At 47.7% G+C, this 22,463-nt stretch overlaps 4 protein-coding genes across 4 annotated transcripts; 1 reads left to right on the forward strand and 3 right to left on the reverse strand.

The window, feature by feature from the left end:
* Positions 1 to 135: 135 nt before the first annotated feature.
* LOC108573981 (transient receptor potential cation channel subfamily M member 4-like) lies at positions 136 to 990 on the reverse strand. The gene is made up of 4 exons (XM_017936474.1): positions 943 to 990; positions 705 to 853; positions 415 to 547; positions 136 to 348 (listed from the first exon to the last, which is right to left on the reverse strand). The coding sequence occupies exons 1-4, from the start codon at positions 973 to 975 to the stop codon at positions 136 to 138; spliced, it is 528 nt and encodes a 175-aa protein (XP_017791963.1). The 5' UTR covers positions 976 to 990.
* Positions 991 to 1,935: 945 nt separating this feature from the next.
* Positions 1,936 to 2,943, reverse strand: LOC108573986 (transient receptor potential-gamma protein-like). Its single transcript, XM_017936482.1, has 2 exons — positions 2,639 to 2,943; positions 1,936 to 2,398 (listed from the first exon to the last, which is right to left on the reverse strand). The coding sequence occupies exons 1-2, from the start codon at positions 2,899 to 2,901 to the stop codon at positions 1,936 to 1,938; spliced, it is 726 nt and encodes a 241-aa protein (XP_017791971.1). The 5' UTR covers positions 2,902 to 2,943.
* Positions 2,944 to 3,682: 739 nt separating this feature from the next.
* Positions 3,683 to 14,384, reverse strand: LOC108573985 (serine/threonine-protein phosphatase 6 regulatory ankyrin repeat subunit A-like). Its single transcript, XM_017936481.1, has 14 exons — positions 14,052 to 14,384; positions 13,888 to 13,989; positions 12,800 to 12,901; positions 12,608 to 12,724; positions 11,806 to 12,006; positions 11,341 to 11,724; positions 10,954 to 11,274; positions 9,655 to 10,882; positions 9,401 to 9,576; positions 8,873 to 9,301; positions 7,487 to 8,513; positions 6,713 to 6,820; positions 4,418 to 4,685; positions 3,683 to 4,142 (listed from the first exon to the last, which is right to left on the reverse strand). The coding sequence occupies exons 1-14, from the start codon at positions 14,382 to 14,384 to the stop codon at positions 3,683 to 3,685; spliced, it is 5,256 nt and encodes a 1,751-aa protein (XP_017791970.1).
* Positions 14,385 to 16,117: 1,733 nt separating this feature from the next.
* LOC108573988 (acyl-CoA synthetase family member 2, mitochondrial) lies at positions 16,118 to 21,896 on the forward strand. The gene is made up of 8 exons (XM_017936484.1): positions 16,118 to 16,392; positions 16,485 to 17,016; positions 19,426 to 19,609; positions 19,964 to 20,173; positions 20,267 to 20,401; positions 20,934 to 21,047; positions 21,145 to 21,381; positions 21,446 to 21,896. The coding sequence occupies exons 1-8, from the start codon at positions 16,290 to 16,292 to the stop codon at positions 21,731 to 21,733; spliced, it is 1,803 nt and encodes a 600-aa protein (XP_017791973.1). The 5' UTR covers positions 16,118 to 16,289; the 3' UTR covers positions 21,734 to 21,896.
* The last annotated feature ends 567 nt before the right edge of the window (positions 21,897 to 22,463 follow it).

Consider the following 22,463-nt stretch of genomic DNA (forward strand, 5'->3'; position numbering starts at 1 on the left):
TTTTTTTTTTAACTTTATCATATGAATAGCAGCAGAGTAAAAGAGATATCAAATAAGATGTATACAGATTTCATTCGTGAGATAATAGCAAATCTACTGTGTTTATACATGTCAGCAAAGTATATATAAAGTTATTTAGAGGTTTCTATTATTCATGGACGAATCTTCTGGAAGAGGTTTCTCGACTTCGTCTCCAAATCGTACCCTGTATTTACGTCTTACAAGATCCCATTCGACGACATTTTCAATTCTCATTGAATGTTTCAAAGATAATTGACTTTCCATCGGACTTGATCGAAGTAACGGGGAATTAATGGCGTCGCGCTGCTGCGATAATATTCCGTTGTCCTACACGAAAAGAAAACTTTCTTTATATTTTTTTTTTCTATATCTTGTTATCGATTTGTTACATACCTGAATAAATGGATGTCTTGTGAATAGACGCATTACACCCGTCTTACGTTTGTTGCTTCGAGTATTACATGTTTTCCCAATATACGGAATCCAGGATGTAACGAGATTCAACGGCGAAGGTGCAGTTCGTGTTCTTAAAAAAGCAGGTGTTCCGATTTTCAATACTACTAGTAGAATGTTCTATCGTGTATGACTTGTGGAAGCATTTCCCGTGTTGGTTCACAATGGAAAAAGCAGTTGGTTATGAGAGTTTAGCTATTTCTTTTTTTTTTTTTTCGCTGTTTACTTACTTTTGCATTTTACGAATAAGTTTGCTGAGTCCATACTTCCACTCGATATCGCTTTGTGACTGTATATTTTGATATGTGTCGCTCATCATCGCGATTAACAGATTGATCAGTACTATGACGCTAACCAACATGTACAGTGAGAAAGATACCTGCCAGAACACGAGATCGTTGATTGTGAATCGTCGATTTACATACGAATCATGCTCGTTCAAGTACTATCCGTTAATATTAGCCTGACCTTAAATAAATATATAGTCCATTTCGGTTGCATCTTTCGTTTTAACGATACCGTGAAGTCGTCGGTGTCCTTCTGGCCGAAAATAGCGAAGAAAAGATTTTCCGTAATATCGATGGGATTCACTTTCACTGAAAGAATGCAATCAAGCATCTAAAATTGTCGAACGTATCTACGAAGGAACGCAAGGATCGCCTTTTGTTGTGTCTTCGATTATCTGGTTCATTTTCTATGAATATGCACACTGATCGTTGCGCTCCGATCATTATACTGAATATATACATATATATGAGACACGAAACATGCGATGGAAATGAAAAAAAAAGGGGAAAGAAGAGAAATATCGAGGGAAGAAACATCGCGAGAATGATCGTGGATGAATTTCGAACGTATGCATGAATGTTCGCTTGTGATATCGATTACTAAACAACATCGATAATATCTCGTGCGCGTGATCCTGATCGATGAAGGCGTGTTACAATCGATTGGGCGCTAATCGAATGGCAGACGGTCGATGCACCGATTTCGCGATACAGTAATTGAATCTCGCATATACGCATTCGATTCTGTTCGATTGCAAGCGTCGTGATGATCGGTTAATAAGCATGCACGCATGCACTCATTAATGGTATTTCGTTAATTTAGTGGGCTTAGCTTATCGGTTTGTTGGTTCGTTATTTGTGATAATCAAGGAGCTAGGCAGGACGAGTGACTGTACATGTGTACCTTACATTCCTATACATTGTCGCTATACAGTGTCGTTTCTCCTGAAGTTTCCTCTAAAACATAATCGAAACGGTAATCGTATCGATAGCGTGATAGGTTGAAAAGGTCCACGAATAATAGTACAATCACACAAAATGATCCGGTCGATTTGGATGTTTATTTTGATAAGAAAGATCGTACTATATGAGACTACATGTCGGTATTCGAAAACAGCGATAAGGTCCGTTTCTTTTTAAAGTCAATTTACAGATCGCAAAAGAACGATCGGATTCAAGGAACAGAGGTAGGCGCAGTTTGATTTCCGGCGGGAACACCGGTCAACGAGCTTTCCAAAGCTGTCGGTAGAGGGTCGTGTTCCGTGGATTCTTTCGATTCCTCGGTGTGCTTTTCGATCTTTTCACCAAAAAGATCGCGATACTTTCGTCTGACCGCTTCCCAATCGACAACGTTATCGATTCTGATGGCGTTACTGAACGACAGTTGACTACCAAGAGGGCTCAAATGAACAATCGATAGGGCAATGCTGTCCTTGTGGGCCACCTGAGACTTTTTCACTTTGGACAACCACTTGGCGCCCATTCTGGAGCGCGGTGAAAGTGCATCGGGTCTTTGCAATCCCATCAAACGGACGAGGGATGGTCGTTGCTTTTTCGCAGCGCGTTTCTTGCAGAGTTTGTACAAGTATGCCATCCAGGTGGTAAGAAGATTCAGCGGAGATGGCGCTGTGCTTGTCCTGCGCATCGACAAACGTATCGATAATCAATTAAGAATTTATCCGTGACCGATCGAACCGAAGGTTTAGTACCGTACGAAGAACCGTGCCTCGTTCAAATTTCGCGGGCATGCAACGCACGTTTGTATCACGTCGAATATGTTACCGGGTTCGCTAATCTCAATTTCGATTCTCGATAGGGCACGGTATACAGGAGAAGAGAGAGGCCGTTTATTTTGAGGAACGATTAGAAATCCTTACCTGTGCATATTCCTAACCAGCTTACTCAATCCGTACTTCCACTCGATGTCGGACTGAGCCTGTATCCGTTGGTAAGTGTCGCTCATCATGGCGATTAGGAGATTAATCAGCACGACCACCGAAACCAGCATATAAATACCGAAGGTGAGCTTGAAGAGAACTTTGGTCCAATCGGGCTGCATTAATTCAACCTTGAATTGTTCGTGGGTCGTCTGACCGAAGATGGCGAAGAACAATAACTCAACGGCCAGTACGGGGCTCATCTTGACTGGAAATACGTGGGAACGATACGTCTCGTGAAAACTCTGTGTGCATCGCGGACGAGTTTACAAGTTGTTCTTCAAATATCTGTCTGCATGTAAACGTATACATGTTGCGTATGTATGTATGCGTGTAAGTACGTGCGCGTGTTTTGTCGTCCTCGAGAGTTTAAATCGAGGCACGGTGTCGCTATGGCTAAGACGCTAATAAAAGACGCAGAAGAACGCGTTGTTACTTCTACGATCTTAAATATATACGTACACATATAGCTTTTTTCTTATTTTTTTTTTATTTTTTTGCAGAGACATCACACGGCTACCCTGATCGAGCAACCATTTAGAAGACCTATCATGTAGAGGGGAACCAAGAGGAGCTGCACTACAACATGTAGTGCAGTCGAAAAATGACGGGGGATAGCCATGCTGGGTCAAAAAGTTTTTTATGTAGACGCACGGTGAAAACAGTCCTTACTTCTCTATAATCCTCGTGTTCGCGGCACTACTTACGTAAAAACTCCGAAACGATAGCAGCTCGATTACGTATCTCGCGTAAAAGATGGCCGACCTTCGAGAGACGTTACAAGTCCAACACTACGAGATGTTACCTAGAATGTATTCGATGCCGTAGTTGTTTTCGATGTTTCATGTTTAGCGCGAAGACGTATATTTGTAATGCGCGCGGCTTCGCGCTCGTTAACTTTTTTTGTCAAGTTCGCGACGATGGCGATCTGTGGAACTTCCGTGGATAGTTCCTCCGAGGCGAGGAAGAAGACCTTCTCTTCCTCTAGATAGGCGGCGTTGATGTCGAAGCTGGTACCGTGGACGCGTTCGAAGCGGTTGGCCCGTTTTCATCCTCATTCTCCTCGTCCTCGTTCTTCTCATCTTTCTCCGCTTCTTTTTCAGGCTCGTTCCCGGTCAGGGCTAAATATTTCTTACGTATCGAATCCCAATCGACCACACTTTCAATTCTGGTGGCGCTATTGAAGGACAATTGACTACCAAGGGGACTCAAATGTACCACCGATAACGTGACGCTGTCTTTCGGTCTAACTTGACCTTTCTTCACTTTCGCCAACCATTTTGCGCCCATCTTCGATCTTGGCGATAGACGACCGGCACGCTGAAGTCCCATCATGTGGACCAACGATGGACGCTTACGTTTCGCGGCGTGTTGCTTGCACACCTTGATGAAGTACACGATCCATGTAGTGAGCAAGTTTAGAGGCGACGGGGCGGTGGTAGTTCTGCAACACGGAATCGCGTGTCCAGCCTATCCCGCTGATTCGTTTTCACGAAGAGGAGAACTACGAGGAACGCGGTCACGAGACACGCGGCGCGAAGGCGGTTCTATTGCGCAAATACCGGCGGCAAAAGGCGTTTGGTTTATTTTTTAGTTTTTTTTTTTTTTTTGCTTTTGAGAATGAGAATCGCTTCCTTAAGGCGGCAGGGGAAGCGGGAATATAGGCGGATATTTGAAATGCGATTCGCCTCGTAAACGATACCCATTTTGCCGGCTTACCTGTGCATATTTCGGATCAGTTTACTGAGTCCGTATTTCCACTCAATGTCCGATTGCGCCTGTATCCTCTGGTAGGTGTCGCTCATCATGGCGATCAGTAGATTAATTAATACGACTACCGAGACCAACATGTATACACCGAAGGCCAACTTGAACAGGACCGAGGTCCACTGTGGCTGATTAGTCTCGACCTTCAGCTCGCCGTGGGTCGTTTGGCCAAAGACGGCGAAGAACAGATACTCGAAGGCGAGTACCGGATTCATCTTTACTGGAATTCGAGGCACATACGTTTCTTGATTTGTCTTTTTTGCAGTTTATTTATTTATTTATTTTTTTTTAAGGTTTGTTTGGTTGCGCTTTCTCTCGTGACTTGGTTGCTTCGTGCCGTTAGGCTGGCTACTGGTGGACTCGCTATGTATGGATGCGGGTGGTGGTATATAATCATACGTACATTAGAACGAACGAACGATCGAACGAACGATGAATGTACGAACACATGCTCATGCTAATACAGACTGGCCATGCTTTTTTTGCGAATAACGTTGGATGCATGCCGGACGTTCCGTGAGGCTTCGATCCACGTCGTATTGTACATTTTTTTTTTTCGATTGCGTCGTTCGAAAATTTTTCGCCGGTCGTACTTGCTTTTATATGTATATAATAATAATAACAATTATCATTACATCGCTATTTCGTTTCATTTCCGTTTCTTTTTTCTACTTTTTTTTTATATACTTTCCGTAACGTCGGGGCGCAAGAATCCGCGACGACAAACTCGCGGGATGCATCGAGGATCTACAAAAGCCAAGTGTGTGTTTATCGATCACCCGGATTCGCGCGGAGGTACCCCGCGTGTGCTCTTCACCTCTACCCGGTCTCTCCGAACTCACGGGTTCACACAATCGATTTGCCTTTTTTTTTTTTTTTTTTTTTTTTTTTTTGGGGGGGGGAGGTCTTCTCTCTTTCTCCCATCTCTCCCTCTCTCTCTCGCTCTCTCACTCTCGCCCTCTCTCTAACTTTCCGTTCTTCCTTCTCTCGAGCATTCAGGTGGATCAGAGCGTCGCGCGAGCGAACACGTACGTAGAAAGAGAGCTATTTACCGTGCGCATGCAAGGACAACAAGATCGGACGCTTCGCTGCTTCCCGTTGAGATCGTGAAGGAAAAACACGCAAAGCGACCGTTGATTTTCAAACGAAAAGTAGGATTTTCTTTTGGAGCCGGTGGAGATGGAGTTGAGGCGAGGGAGGACGTTTGGCGGATGATAGAGAGAGGATTGGGGTTGGGGGGAAAGGACGTGGTAAAGATGAAAACGGAGATCGAGTCGGGACGGTTTCCGGCGGTAATAGACGGTCACGAGAAAAAATGAAATAAATGGAGAGGAGAGTGTGCGCGCGTCGGCCGGTCCATCATCAAGCTAGAACGTTCCTTGATGTCGACCAGCTCGACGCTTCTCGACATTCGTTATTCGAACATGGTCGATTACATACGTTAGTGACACACAATAATAAAAATGAAAATAAATATGAAACACGCATTGCGCAAGACTCGAACAGCACGAGACAGACAACGTAAAGTTTATAGAAATGCAAATATACGATGCACAACAGAGGCTGTGGAGAAACGCGCGCTCGATTGGCGCCTCCGTGAGATAAGAAACAAAAGCCGGGCGGTGGTCGCCAACCCACTCGGTGAAACGCTCGAAAGATCCCGGGGAAAAACGAGATCGAGATCGAGCAATGGTACACACCGAGTAGCTGCGATTCGGACTCGCGTCCGGACGATTCCGGGATTCTCGGGAGAAACACGCAGAGACGTTTCTCTTTTCTTTTCGTTTCTTTTTCTTGATCTTTCGTTGTCGAATATGCCGGAGGAACGGCGACGTTCAAGATCGCCCAAAGGGGGGAGGTGATATAAAAGAGGAGGAGACACGTACGAAAGAGAGGTGAATGCGTCCCTCGCGCTGGAGGATTCTCGTCACAAGCCCGAATCACAGCGCGGGTTACAGCGCAGTGAGAAAAAACATTTCTCGCAAAAAAGTATATATTTATGTTGAATTTGAATCAGGCAGCAGTCCCAGCCAGGCAACACACATCGGGCAAACGCACAATGCAGACGATACGACACCAAGAAGAATCGTGTCCTGCATTCCGTTGTGCACGTGTCATTGCCATTCATCTCGCGTTCCGTTTCAGGTTGCGTTTCCCGATCCAAAAAAACGTTCTCAATCGTCTCTGTATTATATATATATATTTTTTTTCTGTTCTTTTTTGGTTTTTTGTACATGTAAAACTTACTATCTCGGGAGTTATCGTCACAACAAGGTTTCTTGTAGCGGCCGTAGCGACGAGGAGGCGCCGTCGAAGGCGTCTCCATCATCCATTCCGTAACATTGGCCAACAAATCTATCATTGCAATTGATCCGATTATGCGTTTGTCTCGAGATAACCAGGCTGTTCTATGGCATATATATTCGGGGACGAATCGATAGTTCTTAGTCTCCGTCTTTGAAATTACTAAATCATTCGGAGGCCTGTATGTCGAGGGAAGACCGACGATATATCGGAAATGTTATACTAGTTTCTAAAAAACCTCGCTTACGTTCGAAACTCGTCCTCGAGTTAATCGGAGAGGGGATCAAATTCGTGAATACGCTAACGCTTTGGATAATTTCGAGTGCATCGAAGTGGGCTACGCGGTTTTCTTTTTCAAAAATTCGATATACTATTTACTCCGCGTATCGCATATTCGCGGTCCCATCGACCGCGCCGTTAACTACGCTTTATTTCAAAATGGCTGCGATCGTATATATATACATATATATATATAACATATCCGAGGGATAAGAAGAAGAAGAATAAGAAGAAGAAGAAGAAGAAGAAGAAGAAGAAGAAGAAGAAGACAGAGGGTATAAAATTCAGGAGTCTAATTTTCTCTCCCTTTCTCTCTCTCTCTCTCTCTCTCTCTCTCTAGTTTTTTTTCTCTCGCTAAGTCATCTAAGAAAGAAAGAAAGAAAAAAAAAGAAAGAAGAAGGATCACGGCTAATGTGTGTCACGTGCGTCGAAACTTACCGTCGTAGAAGGGTCCCTTTTTCTTCTTGTCCTCGATGCGCGCGTCTTGAATCGACTGGTTCTTGAACGCCTGGTTCAGCGCGACGAAGTGCATGGAGAAACCAAAGACGAAGATCGCCAATACCGCGAGGAATCTCGCGAGATCCTTCATCAGGTTACCGATGATGATTGCCCAGGGACCGAACAGGTGATGGAACGAGAGGAAGTCGAGGATCTGCACGCAGGCGAGAAGGAAGCTCAACGCGAACAGTTGGTTCCTGAGGTAGAGCAACGTTGGCCAGTAGGGTCGATGAACGATCACAAAACCCATCAGATGGAACGCCACACCGCATATGCCGAAGAGTAATACGGCCAATTTGATCCACCCTAGGCCGCTCTTGTCGCTAGGATTGGTCAGTTCGAACAGCAACAGCCCGGACAGCATCACGAGCAAACACCATTCGTACCAATAGGGCAACAGGCTCGCCCTTACCACTGGATAGATAGGAATTATACCGACCAGCAAAAGGAAGACCATCAGATAAATGTGTGACGTGAGGTACGACATGAACTTTATGATGGGGACGTTGTTGTACTTGTGTCCGAGCGGCAATGCGAAAACCACCCAGACAGGTGGACAGATGAGGAACGCGACGAACAAGAGGATCGTCCTGAACGCGTTCCAATTCAGGCTACCCTGCCACAGCTCTTGCAGATATCGTTGGACAACCGTGTGCGCGATCACCTCTTTCTGCTCGTTCTCTATCAGCACATCCAAGAATTCCACGTTCCTCCGATCCATCGACGTGAGAATCCTGCCAGCGGAATCGGCGCCCGCGGCCAGGGCTAACAATTCCGTGGCCATAGCTTCGCATTGCTTCCCCGCGGCTATCAAATCCTTCGCCCTCTCCTTCTCTTTCTCCGACAGTTTCATATAAATATTGGAGAGCTTGGCCGCAGTGTCTACAGGTGCAGGCGATACAAGCACGAACTCCTCGATCGGTTTGTTGTTGTTGCTCTTGCTGCAGACCATCATGTTATAGACAAACTGTGGAAAGAACCGAACGACACACTAGGAATTCGCGATCGATCCAACGTATCTCCACCAGGAACGAGAGAGAAGTACATGTATCCAGGCTTTCCAGGGAGAAGGGAGAAAAGTTTCGGATCGCGTGCCAGGCTATCTAACTGGTCTCTGTGCTCGCCGAAATTTATTGGCTCCCACCGAGTGTGATGATCATTGCTGGGCGTTATAAAAGTTTCGAAATTTCGTGCCGCGCCAATTGCACTCGGTCGGAGCATGAGTTTCGAGAATAAAAGAGAGGGGTGGTGGTGGTGTGTGTGGAGGAAGGGAAGAAGAATAAAAAGGAAGACGTAGAAGAGAGAGAGAGAACGGTTACCGCTTACCCTCTTATCCTCCATCAGGGCGTAGGTATCGTGCTCCTTCTCCATGAGATACTTGAGCACGTCGTTGTGGCCCTCCGAGGCGGCGAACCAAATCGGCGCGCAGCCGAGATTGGTCTCGCTCTTCGGCGAGGCTCCGCTTTCGACCAGCAATTTAACAACATCGAGATAACCGGCCCGGGCAGCGCAATGCAACGGCGTCCAGCCGTTTTTATCGGTCGCGTTTATTTCTGCCCCCTGACCGAGCAGCACCTCCACCATCTGGTAGTGTCCGTGCGTTGCAGCGATGTGCAGACCGGTTTTCCCATACCGATCCGAGCTGTGCAACAATTCCGCCGATCTGCTTAACAGCAGACCCACCACGGTGATGTGCCCACCGAAGCATGCCAAATGAAGAGGATTAAAACCATTTTCGGTGGTCGCTGCTTCTACCTTCGGTGAAGAATTGAACGTCGTCAATCTTCGTTTCCAAGCTGCTCCTCGTCAAGTCATTCTCCTCGGTGATATTTAAGTTGGAATTTACGCGTTTACCTGAACACCAGCCGAGTTCAACAGCAATCGTACGACGTTCTCGTTGCCGGAATAAGCTGCCAAATGCAACGGTGTCATTCCAGACTCGCTTCCCAATTCTCCTACCAGCGAGCCACCGGTTGGCGGGTCAGATTTCACCGTTCCAGGCACGTGGGTGAGCAGCTCTCTGACGGTATCTGAAGCAAGGAACGGAGGAGAAATTACTGCTTCACTGGCTCGGAAGATTAAGTCCGTGGAATAATTGACGAGCTCACCAGCTTGACCGAAGTACGCGGCTACATGGAGAGCGGTGACTCCCAGCTTCTTGCTGGATATACGCAGAGACTGGGAGGATCTCATCACCTCGAGTACCTGACCGTGGCCGTGTTGCGCCGCTAAGTGAACCGCGGTGAATCCTGCGCGATTCTCATCGGCACAGGAAGCACCTGCCCTCACCAACGCTTTCACCACTTCGGCGTGTCCTCCTTCGGCGGCTAGTTGAAGCGGAGTCGCCTCTGTCAGCTTGTTCCTCGCGGAGATCACACCTTGACGATCGAATTTCATCAATTCTTCGATCACACGCACGCTACCCTGCATCGCTGCTATGTGAGCGCATGTGTTTCCATCCTTGGTGCAAGCCATCACTAAGCTCGGATGCCTTTGGAGAAACAGCTGAGCCACTTCCGCGTAATTGTTCATCGCTGCCGCGTGAATAGGTTTCTGACCCTGGTCGTCAGTCGCGTCTATGCTCGCCCCGAGTTCGAGTAGAAGCTTGCACACTTCCAATTGGCCAGCACCGGCTGCCAAGTGAAGAGGTGTCTGTTTTCTCAGCGTAAGAACGTCTATCGCAGCCCCGTGGTCCTGCACGAGAAACTTGACGAGATGCGAGTAGCCGTTCATCGCTGCCAGGTGCAACGCGGTTCTACCCACTCTGGACTTGGAGTTGATGAACGCTTTGTTCGCGAGCAACGCGTCACAGACCTGCAGGTAGCCGTGTTCAGCCGCCAGGTGAAGGGCAGACCTACCCTCCAGGTCGAACACGTCTACCCTCGCGTGATTCGCCAGCAGCGTAGTCACCAGTTCCATGTGACCTCGATGGGCAGCGATCAGCAACGGTGTCCAGCCTACGGCGCTTTGACGATTCAACGCCTTTTGCACTTCCGTGGCTGTCATGCCGCTGATCATCTCCGACAGAACTTCGTTATTTCCAGCCAGTGCACAGTGATGAAACGCCGACTCTTGAGCCTGTTTCGTCTGAAGTGACACGTCTGCTCCTCCCTCCAATAACGCTCGAATTACCGCTCTATCGTCACCGGGTGTCACAACTTCCGACGGTTCGATTTGGGCGGCATAATGCAGAGCACTTGCACCCTCGTTTGTCAAGCTGTTGACATACGCGGTCGCTACATCCGGACCTTTCCTCTCTTTCACGAACTGGATCAAATTACGCACCACGTCTGCTTTGCAACCTCTGCAGGCTAAGTGCAACGGTGTCTCGCCGTTCTGCTGGAAAACTACGTGTGTTAGGGAATAGGAGAGGGGGGAAGAGAATACAGGAGAGACAGAGGTCCTACCTTTGACTTGAACATAGGATCACCGCCGTCTTCTAGAAGTAGCAATAAGGTCGCCAGGTTTCCGTGACTGGCTGCGACGTGTACAGGTGTCTGACCGTCGTCGGTGGTTAAATTTGGTCCTGCACCGGATTTCAGCAGCATCAGCGCGCATCTGTCGCCGTCTGGTACTCTAGCCGCTATGTGAAGAGGCGTCTCGCGAAGTTTCCCTCCTCGAACGTGAACCTCTGCTCCGTAACCCAACAGAGTCTCCACTACAGCTGGTTTCGCGTTCTCCACGGCTATGTGCAACGCCGTGTAATTGTCGTTCGTTGTTGCGTCCACCTGTGAGAACATTTCTCAGGATCAACGCGATTCGATTTAAGATTCTCCTCCACTCTTCGTTCATACCTTCTCTCCTCGTTGCAATAACGTGCTTATAATGCCAACGTGACCGTACTTGGCCGCGGTGTGAATCGATCTAGCTCCACGTTTATTCGGCATATGCAAATATACACCCTTCTTGAAGAGCATCGTCGCGCACTCCGAGTGCCCGTTCAACGAGGCGATGTGCATCAACGTCGACCCGTCCTTCGTCCTCTCGAATATGCTAGCCTTGAATTTATCCGCCAGAAGTTCGATTATCGAAGCGTGTCCGTTCTCCGCCGCCAGATGCATCGGAGTACGATCCTGATGATCGGTGATGGATGCTGACGCTCTCACCCCGTAGAAATATTTAACCAAAGTCTCGTCGCCCTCTGCGCTTGCTATGTGCAACGCAGTTTGGCCATCGCCCTGAAAATCAAATTTCACTAGATCGTTATTTCTTTCAAAAATATTTCTCTAAAACTCTCCACGGGAATGATTGTTTCGTACGTTTTGCATATCTACAACAGCTCCGTAGTCGACCAATATTCGCACCATGTCGATGTCCCTCCTTCTAGCTGCCAGATGAAGCGCCGAGTCTCCTGTGGGCGTGGTAGCGCGAAGTTGATCAGGTGCCTGTTGAGCCAGCAATTCCCTGCACATCGACTGATTTCCAGCTTCCACTGCCAGCAGCAACGGGATCTTTCCTCTCTGGAATACGTTACGAATGTAACGCAACTAACAACGACATTCCCAGAGAGTGCGTTCTCTTATTGGATACGGTGGATTGTCGCGTTGAGTGCAGGGAGAGACATTAGCCTGGATCGATTCTCAACGAAGGGAATAAAAAGGAGAATCCGTCGTGCGATTTCCATAAATAGCTTCTATTCGTATATAGACGTAAATATCGATGTTGGCGAGCGGAGTTTCCCTTGGAATCGCATAATCTTGCTCGTTTACGAGACAAAGCGACGGGGTAGAGGACATTAGGTGGAGGCTGGTGGGTGTGCGTGCGCGGAAGGATGGAGAGAAATGGTTGGAAATTGTGTAGGAGGGAAAAGAAGAGTAGGAATAAGAAGAAGAAGAAGAAGGGAGCCAGACGGAGAATTATGACAGCTGTTCGGTACCAGGCTGCGATAGTCCTGGGCCATCATTCGTGTCACGCGAGAAACGTGGACGGGAATCGGGAGCAGTGCGCGATAGAAATCGCGCAAAAAACTGTTTGCTGCGACCGTGGAACACGGTGTTTCTTTACAATTTTCCAGCTGGAAAGATGGAGGAAAAGCTATTCTATTCGTGTGTATTAACTTACCCCGTCGACTTTCAACCTAATGTCCCGGCCGGCGGCGGCCAGTAGCGCTCGTAAAATGGACGTCGCTGTCCCAGTTTGCCTGGATGCGACCAGATGCACGGCTGTTTGTTGCCTCGGCTATACGAGAGCGTTAGAAAAGATATTCTCGTAATTCGTGGATAGTTTGGACGTGGATAAGGAAAAGGCTCATACCCCTCCAGTCGCGTAAGGATCAACCCCTCGTTTCGACAGCAGCAACTTGACAACGTCTTCCCTCGAGTACATAGCCGCGATATGGAGAGCATTGTAATTGTCCTAGGAAAGAGGAAGAGGAGTTTAAAGATCAAGCGAGACGAATCGTTCGTATACATGATCGACGGGAGGATCTTCATCTCGTGTTTTTCTCCACGATCGAAGGAAGTAGCGTTGGTGTTAGGGGGTTGGGAAATAAATGGACGAGAATCGGCGGGATTGAAGTTGGGGTCAAGTGGTTGGAGTATGGAAACCGGGTTATAAATCGCGTTTCGCCGCGCCCAGAATAAAACGGACGGCTTATCGTCGAACGATTTGAAAATGACGTCGAACCGACACGTTGGGTGGGGCTGGAAACCTCGAGGCTCGCGATTAGCCATTAGTCAAAGGGGTAACGAGGGGTGCGTCAAATACGTTTTTCCGCGAAACTCTCTCCGGGGATTCTCGGAGTTGCGACTGTCTTGCTAATCGCCTAGAATTCCCTGTCGGGAATCACGTAATTGTTCCGGTTGGAACACCGGAACGGGCGGAGGAGGTTTTAGGATTGGCCCAGGTTGTGGGCGTAACCCCATAAGCACGGTGGCCGCGAAGAAACGCGGCGATATAATCTAGAAGTCGGTCGCTAATCAGCACTCAGAATCGAACTACTTTTTCGCCCTACTGACTCACCGGCCTAGTTGTGCTTGCTTACTTTCTTCGTTTGTGAAACCCCTTGGCCTTGGCCCTCCTTCACGCGATCTTACCCTCCTCCGCTCGACTTAACACGGATTACAAGGAGATCGTTAACTGTACACGTTCCATGGTCTGCACTGGCTCAGGCCACGCAGCTGCCTCGAATATTACGTGTCGCTGCCACGCAACATGGCCACGAACTTATTCCAAGAGCCAATCGAGAGGCTAAGGCTCGTTCTCGGCACGAAAACGTTTATCGTCGTTCATGGAATGCAGAGGCCTGACTAAGAATTCCTCGAATCTAACGATTAAGCTTTACCCCGGGGGAGAAACCACGTCAGGCAAATTGTACCGGGGGTGTTTCTTGGAATACTTGCGTTGTTCCTTGCGCCCACGTCAGCTCCTAGCTCTATCATCCGGTCGAGTAACGCAGTCCGATTGTCCTTAACAGCGTACATCAACGGTGTCATACCCGTCGCCTAGAAATCAGAAGTGCTCATCTGAAATTCTCCGTAGAATGTGCTTCTCTTCGTCAACTGACCGGGTCTATGACACTGGCAAGTGGAAGAAGAGGACCATCCTCTCCGACATTCTGCACCGCCTTCTCCATAGATTTGAGCAACTGGTCCACCGGTGCCCATTCTCCACGCGCGGCAACCCCGAGGAGCTTTTGTGCTGCCTCTCTGCTGGTAGCTCCAGCGGAGCCAGGCTTACTTCCAGGCTGCGTTCCATCCGTGCTCGCTGCTCCGCCTGTGCTTCCCGTCGAGGCCGATCCTCCGGCCTCATCTTTCCCAGTCACAGGACTTTCCTCTTTACTCGACGGATTCTTCTTTTCTTCCTTCCCACCCGATGTTTTCTTACTGTTACTGCTCATGGTACCTCGTACGTCGGTCTCTCATCGTCGAGCACCGACATGCTTCGATCGAACTCTTCTATTTGATCACTTTTGAAAAATTACCTCACAATTTTTCCCCCTTATCCTTCTTCTTTCCCGTTTTCAACAGCCTCGGGTCCAACAAGATCGGTCTTCGGAACAAACAAGATTACTCTTCCCGGTTTTACCACTTGAGAAGAAAACAAAAATTTACCTCGCGAGATCTCTCTCTCTCTCTCCTCCTTTCCGTCAATGTTCGTCCCCGCGATCAATGCCGAAATTAACGAAAATTATTCGCCGAACGAAGAAACGAAGTGGGAACGCGTGCTAGCAGCGCGTTTATCCTGGCGATTCTGAAGACGTTACGTAGCGGAGGTCCGCGAAGGGTTGCCTTCCCTCGACCCTCTCGCTGCTCGGCCAGGATCGACCAATCACTGTCACGGTAGCGCGCGAATCCACGGGGCAACCGTGTACACACCAACTCGAGTTGGAGTAACGCTGCACCGACGCGTGCCGTTCGCCTAACCGGCTCACCCGCTGGCCACCGTAGGCCTCGCTACGTTGGATGCTAAGAAAATGCGGTAAACCAGTGGCGAACCCGGTGGTGGTTTCTTCTGGAGAATACTAGCTGGAGAGGGGTGGGGTGAATAGAACGGTGGTACGGTGGTGGCATGGTCGACGCCGACACGCGACTTCCGGCGCGGGCCACCAGACACGCCATCCACCTATCTCGAGTCCACCGGTTTTAGACTTCAACCGCCGCTGCCCTCCACGCCATTTACCCTCCCTGTTCCCTTCTTTTTTTTATACTTTGCTACATACCTTTTCCACGTCGCTTTTGCGAGTTGTTTCAATGGAGAGGAAGTTGATGGAACGATTCTGAAAGAATTGTGGCCCTACTCTTTACACGACCACTTCTTCGTCTCCGCTCTCTTTCGCCGTGGATTAAATTCGCAACGAGGAATTTCCTGGGACTTGTGAATGAAGATATCGTTTATCAATTCTACACGGTGTTCTTTTATTTTTCCACTTTTTTTTTAACCTTATCGAGAGGCTGGCAATCTTCGAGGAGGCGATTAGCGTTACGCGAGACAGGAAAAAATGAACATCGCGAAATTTAGAACTTTGACTTTCCATATTTTTCGGAGATTAGAAACTCTTCTCTCTTAGATTTAGCGGAGCCTAATTTCTTTACCGTTTCGGGCTTGAAAAAAATTCAGGAATACTTGGAAAAATCTCTGCTTGCATTGTACAGTTGCTGGTAAACCAAACGTTTCTCCAATGAAAATGAAAATCCGTTGGAAAGAAATACACGCGGGTAGCCTTTGTTACTTTTATCTGTAACTTTTTCTCTCTCGTAAGACAGATGTTCGTTATAGCGCTTATGAATGGAGTAGGGTGGCAGTTATCGCTTACAGACTCTCGTGAAACAGCTGTGCGAGTTAATTCGGTCGTGGTCGCTGTTTGTACATGTATAGTCATATTAAACGCGTTACAGTGGTTATATTGAATTACGCAAGCTGGAAGCGTATAAATTGATACATCAGATTATCAAAGGTCAAGTGAGCGTGGAGAGGAGAAGAAGCGGGTTTAGGGGATTGACTCGAACGTTAGTTAGATTGATATTACTGTCGGCAGTATGTACGGCGGCTATGGGCAGCAGCGATAGTAAACAAAGAAGTGGGAAACTCTAGCGGATAGCGGTGACGGACGAATTCGTAACGTGCACGAACAGCAACCCAATCCATTCGTCGTCGAAACTGGAGTAACGTCGTCGTATCGGTGATCTCTCGGCGGTACTGTAATTTACATTCCCGTCGAAGAAACCACTGTACACTCTGGTGCACGCGTCTCTTTCTGTGTGTGTGTGTACGTGATACAAGGAAAATCGTTGGATCGAAAGAAATGCTTCGTTCGTGGATAACCAGGAATTCGTCCTTGTTGCCAGTATACGCGGGAGTTCACATAAATCACCCAGATGTTTGTACCGCGGAGAACTCGTTGCTCGGTGAGTAGAATCCACGGGGAAGAGTAGAGGGATATACCTACGATCGTGTAACTTACATAAGGTCCAACTTATCAAATTCTTTTCTTACCCAGCTCCGGCATGGAAATTACGCAATATTTCGATTCGACAGAATCGACTGAATCATCAGGTACAAAGTAACCTCTCGTACATGAAGCTCGGCGGAGACGTACCTTTGACGGACACTACCGTGGGAAAATTGTTGGAAACCGCTGTGGAAAGATGGCCAGATAGAGAATGCGTGGTGTCGATCGATCAAGACGTGCGTCTCACGTTTTCGGAGGTGCTCCGTCGTGCGGATCGTTTGGCAGCCGGTTTGACGAAACTTGGTATAAAGATGGGCGATTGCCTCGGTGTGTGGGGCCCGAACGACGTCGAGTGGTTAATTAGCTTCATGTGCGCCTCCAGAGCGGGTCTAGTTTTGGTCACGATCAATCCGACATACCAAATCGACGAGTTGAGTTACTGTATACAAAAGGTTAACATGAAGGCGGTGATATCGCCGGTTAATTTCAAGATGCAGAATTATCCACGCATGCTGCTCGAAGCTAAACGAAGGTGTCCCAGTTTGGAGCATATAATTATCTATTCGAAGGATCACGTGACGTAAGGAATAGTTCGATCAACGTCTCTAGCCGGCCACTGTCTCTCGCAGAGATATAGATCCTCCGAGATGTCCTGTTACGAACGGATATACGTACAGGGTGTTGCAGGAACGGCGGTACAACCGGGAAGAGGGTAATTTTAAAAAGTATGTCGAAATTGCAGAAGAGCGCAGTTGAAAAATCACAGCTCTAGGTAAGCCACGACACGTGCAACATTTGTAACAATTAGAACACTTAACGCTTAAAAAATAATTGTCATGCTTATCTACGAAGCAATCCAGAGTGAAGCGAGATAGATGATAAGAACAGATAAGAACGATACTGACCATGTTCATCATTAACGGTCTAAGTGATTTTTCTCGAAAACAAAGTCTCGTGTGCCTACTCTTTCGGAAGAGATTACTCTCCTTCCGGTTGTAACACCATCGCTAGGACACCCTGTACGTGCACACGCGGGGGCTATCTCTCGCGAATGATATATCCCAGTTTCCTTGGAATTTCGTCTAATTTAAGGAGGGGAATGGACATCGCGCGATAACTCTTGGTATCCGGCCTGGTCGGTGGTCGATAAAGGGACAGGTCGCCGGCGACCGAGCCACGTAAATCCTTCGTCCTTAGGAAACGCGGTCTCGCCCCTCCAAGTCCGAGTAAATTCGTCCCTAGCTCGTGATAAGTTGGATCGGCCGAGGTCGAACGCGGTTCTAATGTATTCCCGCGGCTCGACGCCCCGCGCGGTCCGCTGATTCATGAATATCGCGTGTAACAGCGAGAACGCGGCAACGCGATCGACGCACCGACCGTCTTCGACTATGGCCGATGTGTTAATACCTCAACAACCACTTAGGTGTGCTTGAGATCCGTTCAAAGACCTTAACTCTTCACCTTTTTCCTCCTTTTCGCTGGATTTTTCCATCGTTTCGAAAAGTGTCGTTGTTGTAATTTCTCGTTCGAAGAATTACTTTGTTTCTACGTGGATAGATTGTTCAACACGCTCGCTAATTTCCACGATATGCCGCTGTCTCGGTATTTGATACGAATTTCGCGTGAATTAAGCGCAGGCCGCGTTAATTTGCATTAGGAAAGACCGATGAAAATGTAGATATCGTGGAATACGAGTGCGAAAATAAATAGCGAGCGATGGCAGCGAACGTGTTAACGAGAGTGCAGTTATGCAGCGTGATGCAACTGTGTGTTTACCGAGAAGTAAATTAAACAGGCATCACGGAAGATTAATTGATACTTCTCGCAAAACCGGCGAGTGTTCGTTAGGATTTACCTAGTTTCTTCGAGCTTTTCTATTTACCGACATCTCGAGAAACGGATTCGGCAACGGACTTTGGCGTAATGTCCGCTCCCGATATCGCATTCTCGTATTTTTTTTCAAAGGCGCTCTTATACGCACATGTGCGCGATATCCTTCGCGTTTCAATGATAACGAAGCGGCACGTGTCGACGATTCGAATCATTCGCAACCGAGGCAATAAAATGCAGTCGAGTTGTCTACATTTAAGTGCGCATTATCTAGACGTCAAATGAAAATACGTTACACCAGAACTGCTCGCTAAAAAGAGAAACTTGATAAGGTAGTAAGGAAGTACGCGAGAAACGCGTGACAGCTGATGACCTTTGGTTTAAAGAAGTAGATCATTTTTGTGCATACTTGACGAGTTACTTTTCATCGTCGTTATCGCTATTCGAAAATAGCTACGTCTTGTTCAGGTGCACATTCTCCTTCGTAACTATCGGGACATTTATTAGACGTAAAGCAAACTTAAACCCGTAAACTATCTCGATATCCTAATCAAGCTGACAGCAACGTTGCCGGTATTTAACGGACGCGTTTCTAACTCGGAAGCCTCGATTAACAATTCCAAAACAACTTAAGTCGACGTATAATTTTGCAACTTGACTAGAGGTATGTATATTTTTTACCGGTAGATAACGTAATACGTGGAGCAGTTAAGTCTGGCAAAAGGAATCGGACTCGTAAGAAGATAAACCAGGTGTTCTAATACGTATCGATAGGAGTGTACATCGGAATAAGCGGAAACAAATTAGCCGATATACTCGGCAATTTGGTGAAAGCGCGACCTCCACAGCCACGGTTCGGAGGCCGCAATCAGGCCAGCTGCACAAGCCGATTGATCGTTTAGCGCCACCCCTGTGTCCGGTCGCGATCTATTTTCAGCCGTGTCTCGTAATTTTCAAACTTTTGCCCGATCATCGGGCTCGATTTGATTAATAATCGGTGCCCGATGGAAAGGAATCACCGGCGAGCAATTAGGTTAATGGGCAACGGCTGTTCCGAAGCCTGTTACTCGCGCCTCGATTCCGCCTCTACATCGCTTCTATAGGCTCGGTGTGTACCGATCGATGGGATCCGGCTAACGTGTTTTTAAATTCTTCCCAGGGGCACTCAACGTTTCAGAGACGTGGAGGAGAGCGCCTCGAGGATCGAGACTGAGCGAGTCGCGGCTCGACAGGAGGAGATATCCTGTCACGCGGGTAACAATGTACAGTTCACCTCGGGAACCACTGGTATGCCTAAGGCAACGCTTCTCTCCCATAGATCACTGGTGAACAACTCGAAACAGGTATAATCGTACGCTCTTGCCAAGTTTCTTTTTCAACGGTGCAACTAACAAGGGAAGTCTGGCAAGGTGAAAATTATGAAGAAATTGTTTACCGGTGAAAACACTGTCTCGGACAAAATTGCGAGTTTTCGTACCACCGTGAATATTTATTTGTGGTTTCACGCGGGCCGAAGTGGTAAACTCTACGCTTTGCTGTAGCATTATAGTGATTATAATTTTCACTTTCCTCTCAAAATTTACCCACACCGATTTTAATTTTTTCAAGTTTCACACTTTTCTGAACTTTCGGCTCACCGAACGTTCCCTCGCAAGTCTATATTCTAGAGCAAATATTTCCGAATTGTGACGGTACAGGGAGCGACGAGATCGGAATTAGCCACTGGACAAAGGGTCTGCTTGAACGTTCCATTCTTTCACGCGTTCGGCGTAATTAAAGGATTGCTCTGTACGCTTCACGCTGGGACCACGCTCGTTCTTCCAGCTCGGTCCTTCAACCCCGTGAAAGCGGTGGAGGCAATCGTACGAGAGAAATGCGACATCGTTTACGGGACACCGACGATGTGGGTAAGATAGCTAGGACTTGGAGGCGTCGCACGGTAAACGAATAAAAATCTCTCTCCCGGCCGTAAATGAAATAATATCCATATTTACTCTCAGATCAATTTACTGGACGTCCATCAACGTCTTAAACCGCCGCCGATAACTCTCTCGTGTGGAGTGACCGGTGGTTCCCCGACGTCGCCGGAGCTCGTCAAGAAGATAAAAGAGTGCTTTCATTTCGACAATTTGAAGGTACGATCTGGCCTTGTCGAAAATATTTAGAATCTCACATTTTCTCTTAATTAAACTACCTGTGTACGTTTCAACGGAAACGAGAACGCGTGCAGGCGCGCCTGCAATGCACGACGATGTCAAGGTGATCGTGTACGTAGCGCCACGCTCGATCTACCAAGTCCGCTCGTAAAAATCACACAGTTTTATTTGTAACACGACTCTCTCTCTCTCTCTCCCGAGAGAGAGAGAGAGAGTGTGCGATTCCTAACGAAATTCATACGGTCTGTAGGGGATCAACGAAGGTCGTCGACACCGACGATAGGGTCGTACTTAATTCGGGCCGGCATAACGCGTCGCGTTCCCCCGTGTTATCTATGCACATATCTTCCACGGTGCAACTCCTCGGTCCGTATGCATAAATACGATTCCGCGCTGAGAAATATCGTTTCTTGGCTACGATCAATAAACGTTCCCTTTCGCGAAATCGGCCTCCTCCGGGCACTCCTACCCTATTCCAACGACGAATTACACGATGCTTGATGCTTGACAGATGATATACGGGCTGACGGAGACCACGGCGATCAACTTCCACTCTCTGCCCAACGAGCACAACGAATTGACGGAGACCACGGTTGGTTATCTTTCCAATCACATCGAAGTAATGGTAAGGAGTAAAGAAGAAAAAAAAGAAAGAAAGAGTAATTTTCATAGAGTACTCGGCGGTTGTCGTTGACTAAGCAGATTTCTTTCCGTTTGAAAAGGTCGTTGACGTGAACGGCAAGGCTGTTCCCTTTGGTACACCCGGGGAACTCTGGGTCAGAGGGTATTGCACTATGAAAGGATACTGGGGCGACGAGGAGAGCACTAAGAAGACTTTTACCGAAGACGGTTGGCTGAAAACCGGCGATCGATTTATTCTTAGATCGGACGGTTACGGACAGATTGTCGGTAGACTGAAAGACATGCTAATTCGAGGCGGGGAGAATATTTTTCCAAAGGTATGAATATTGCTAAGGCGGTGTCGTTGTGGTAGTTGTTATTCGTGCGAATCGCCATTTGCAGGAGGTCGAGGATATGCTGATGACGCATCCCTCTGTGCTCGAGGCGCAAGTTATAGGGGCCTACGATAAAGTGTACGGAGAAGAAGTGTGCGCATGCGTGCGCCTTCGAAACGGCGCGAGTCTCACGAAAGAAGAGCTGAGGGAGTACTGTAAGAAACGAATGGCGCCGTTCAAGATACCGCGTTACGTGGAATTCGTGGACGAGTATCCGAAAACCGCCAGCGGAAAGGTACAGAAGTATAGATTGAGAAAGGAACTGGAACAGAAAGGTGTGATTCCTTCCCAGTAGGGCGACGATGCTTCAACGAGGATTAAACAAGACTTATCGCTGTTCTTAATAGTCCGATTTTTGAAATTAACGAGAACACGTCGAAATCTTCACGATCGATCTATAAAAATAAAGAAATACGAGTGATATAATTTTTAAACGTATGATTCTTTTTTGCACGCGGTAACCGCGGTTATCGTTGAAGAGGAAAAGGCGAAACGATTTCACAGAGGGCGCCACGTGTGCGTTTCACGTGTGTTCGCAAAGGCACCCGGCAAAGTAGAGAACTATAACCGTTCCGCTGGAGTTACCATCGAGATAGTCGAACACGTCAGCGCCTTCTTTAACCGCGTTAAAAAAAAAAGCTACCTTAATTGTAACGTTACCTTAAGTATTCTACGTAACTTTTTTGTTCTCACCAATAAAAACGGCAGCGAAACGAACGGAACGTCGAAGGTAGAAACGGTGTAGAAATTGTTCGCAACTAACGTAATAACAACTTTATCGGAAAGTTTGGCTTGCAGGGTCGACGACGGAGTAACGCGATATGCAGGATCTCTTGTTCGGATTCGCATTTTCCACGACAGCACGTGTCAGGCGTTGTTTTTACGCTTACGCGAAGCCTCGTGCTCGCCAACTGTCACCGCGAAAAACGCTGATCGGTTGATCGATGACACCGTCCACTCTTCGGGAAGCGATGGATAATGACTGGTGGAAGGAAGGAAGCCACCATGGTGATAGGAAGTTGAGT

Source organism: Habropoda laboriosa, unplaced genomic scaffold (genome assembly GCF_001263275.1).
Source record: "Habropoda laboriosa isolate 0110345459 unplaced genomic scaffold, ASM126327v1 scaffold197, whole genome shotgun sequence".
In the NCBI taxonomy this organism is placed as follows: Eukaryota; Metazoa; Arthropoda; class Insecta; order Hymenoptera; family Apidae; genus Habropoda; species Habropoda laboriosa.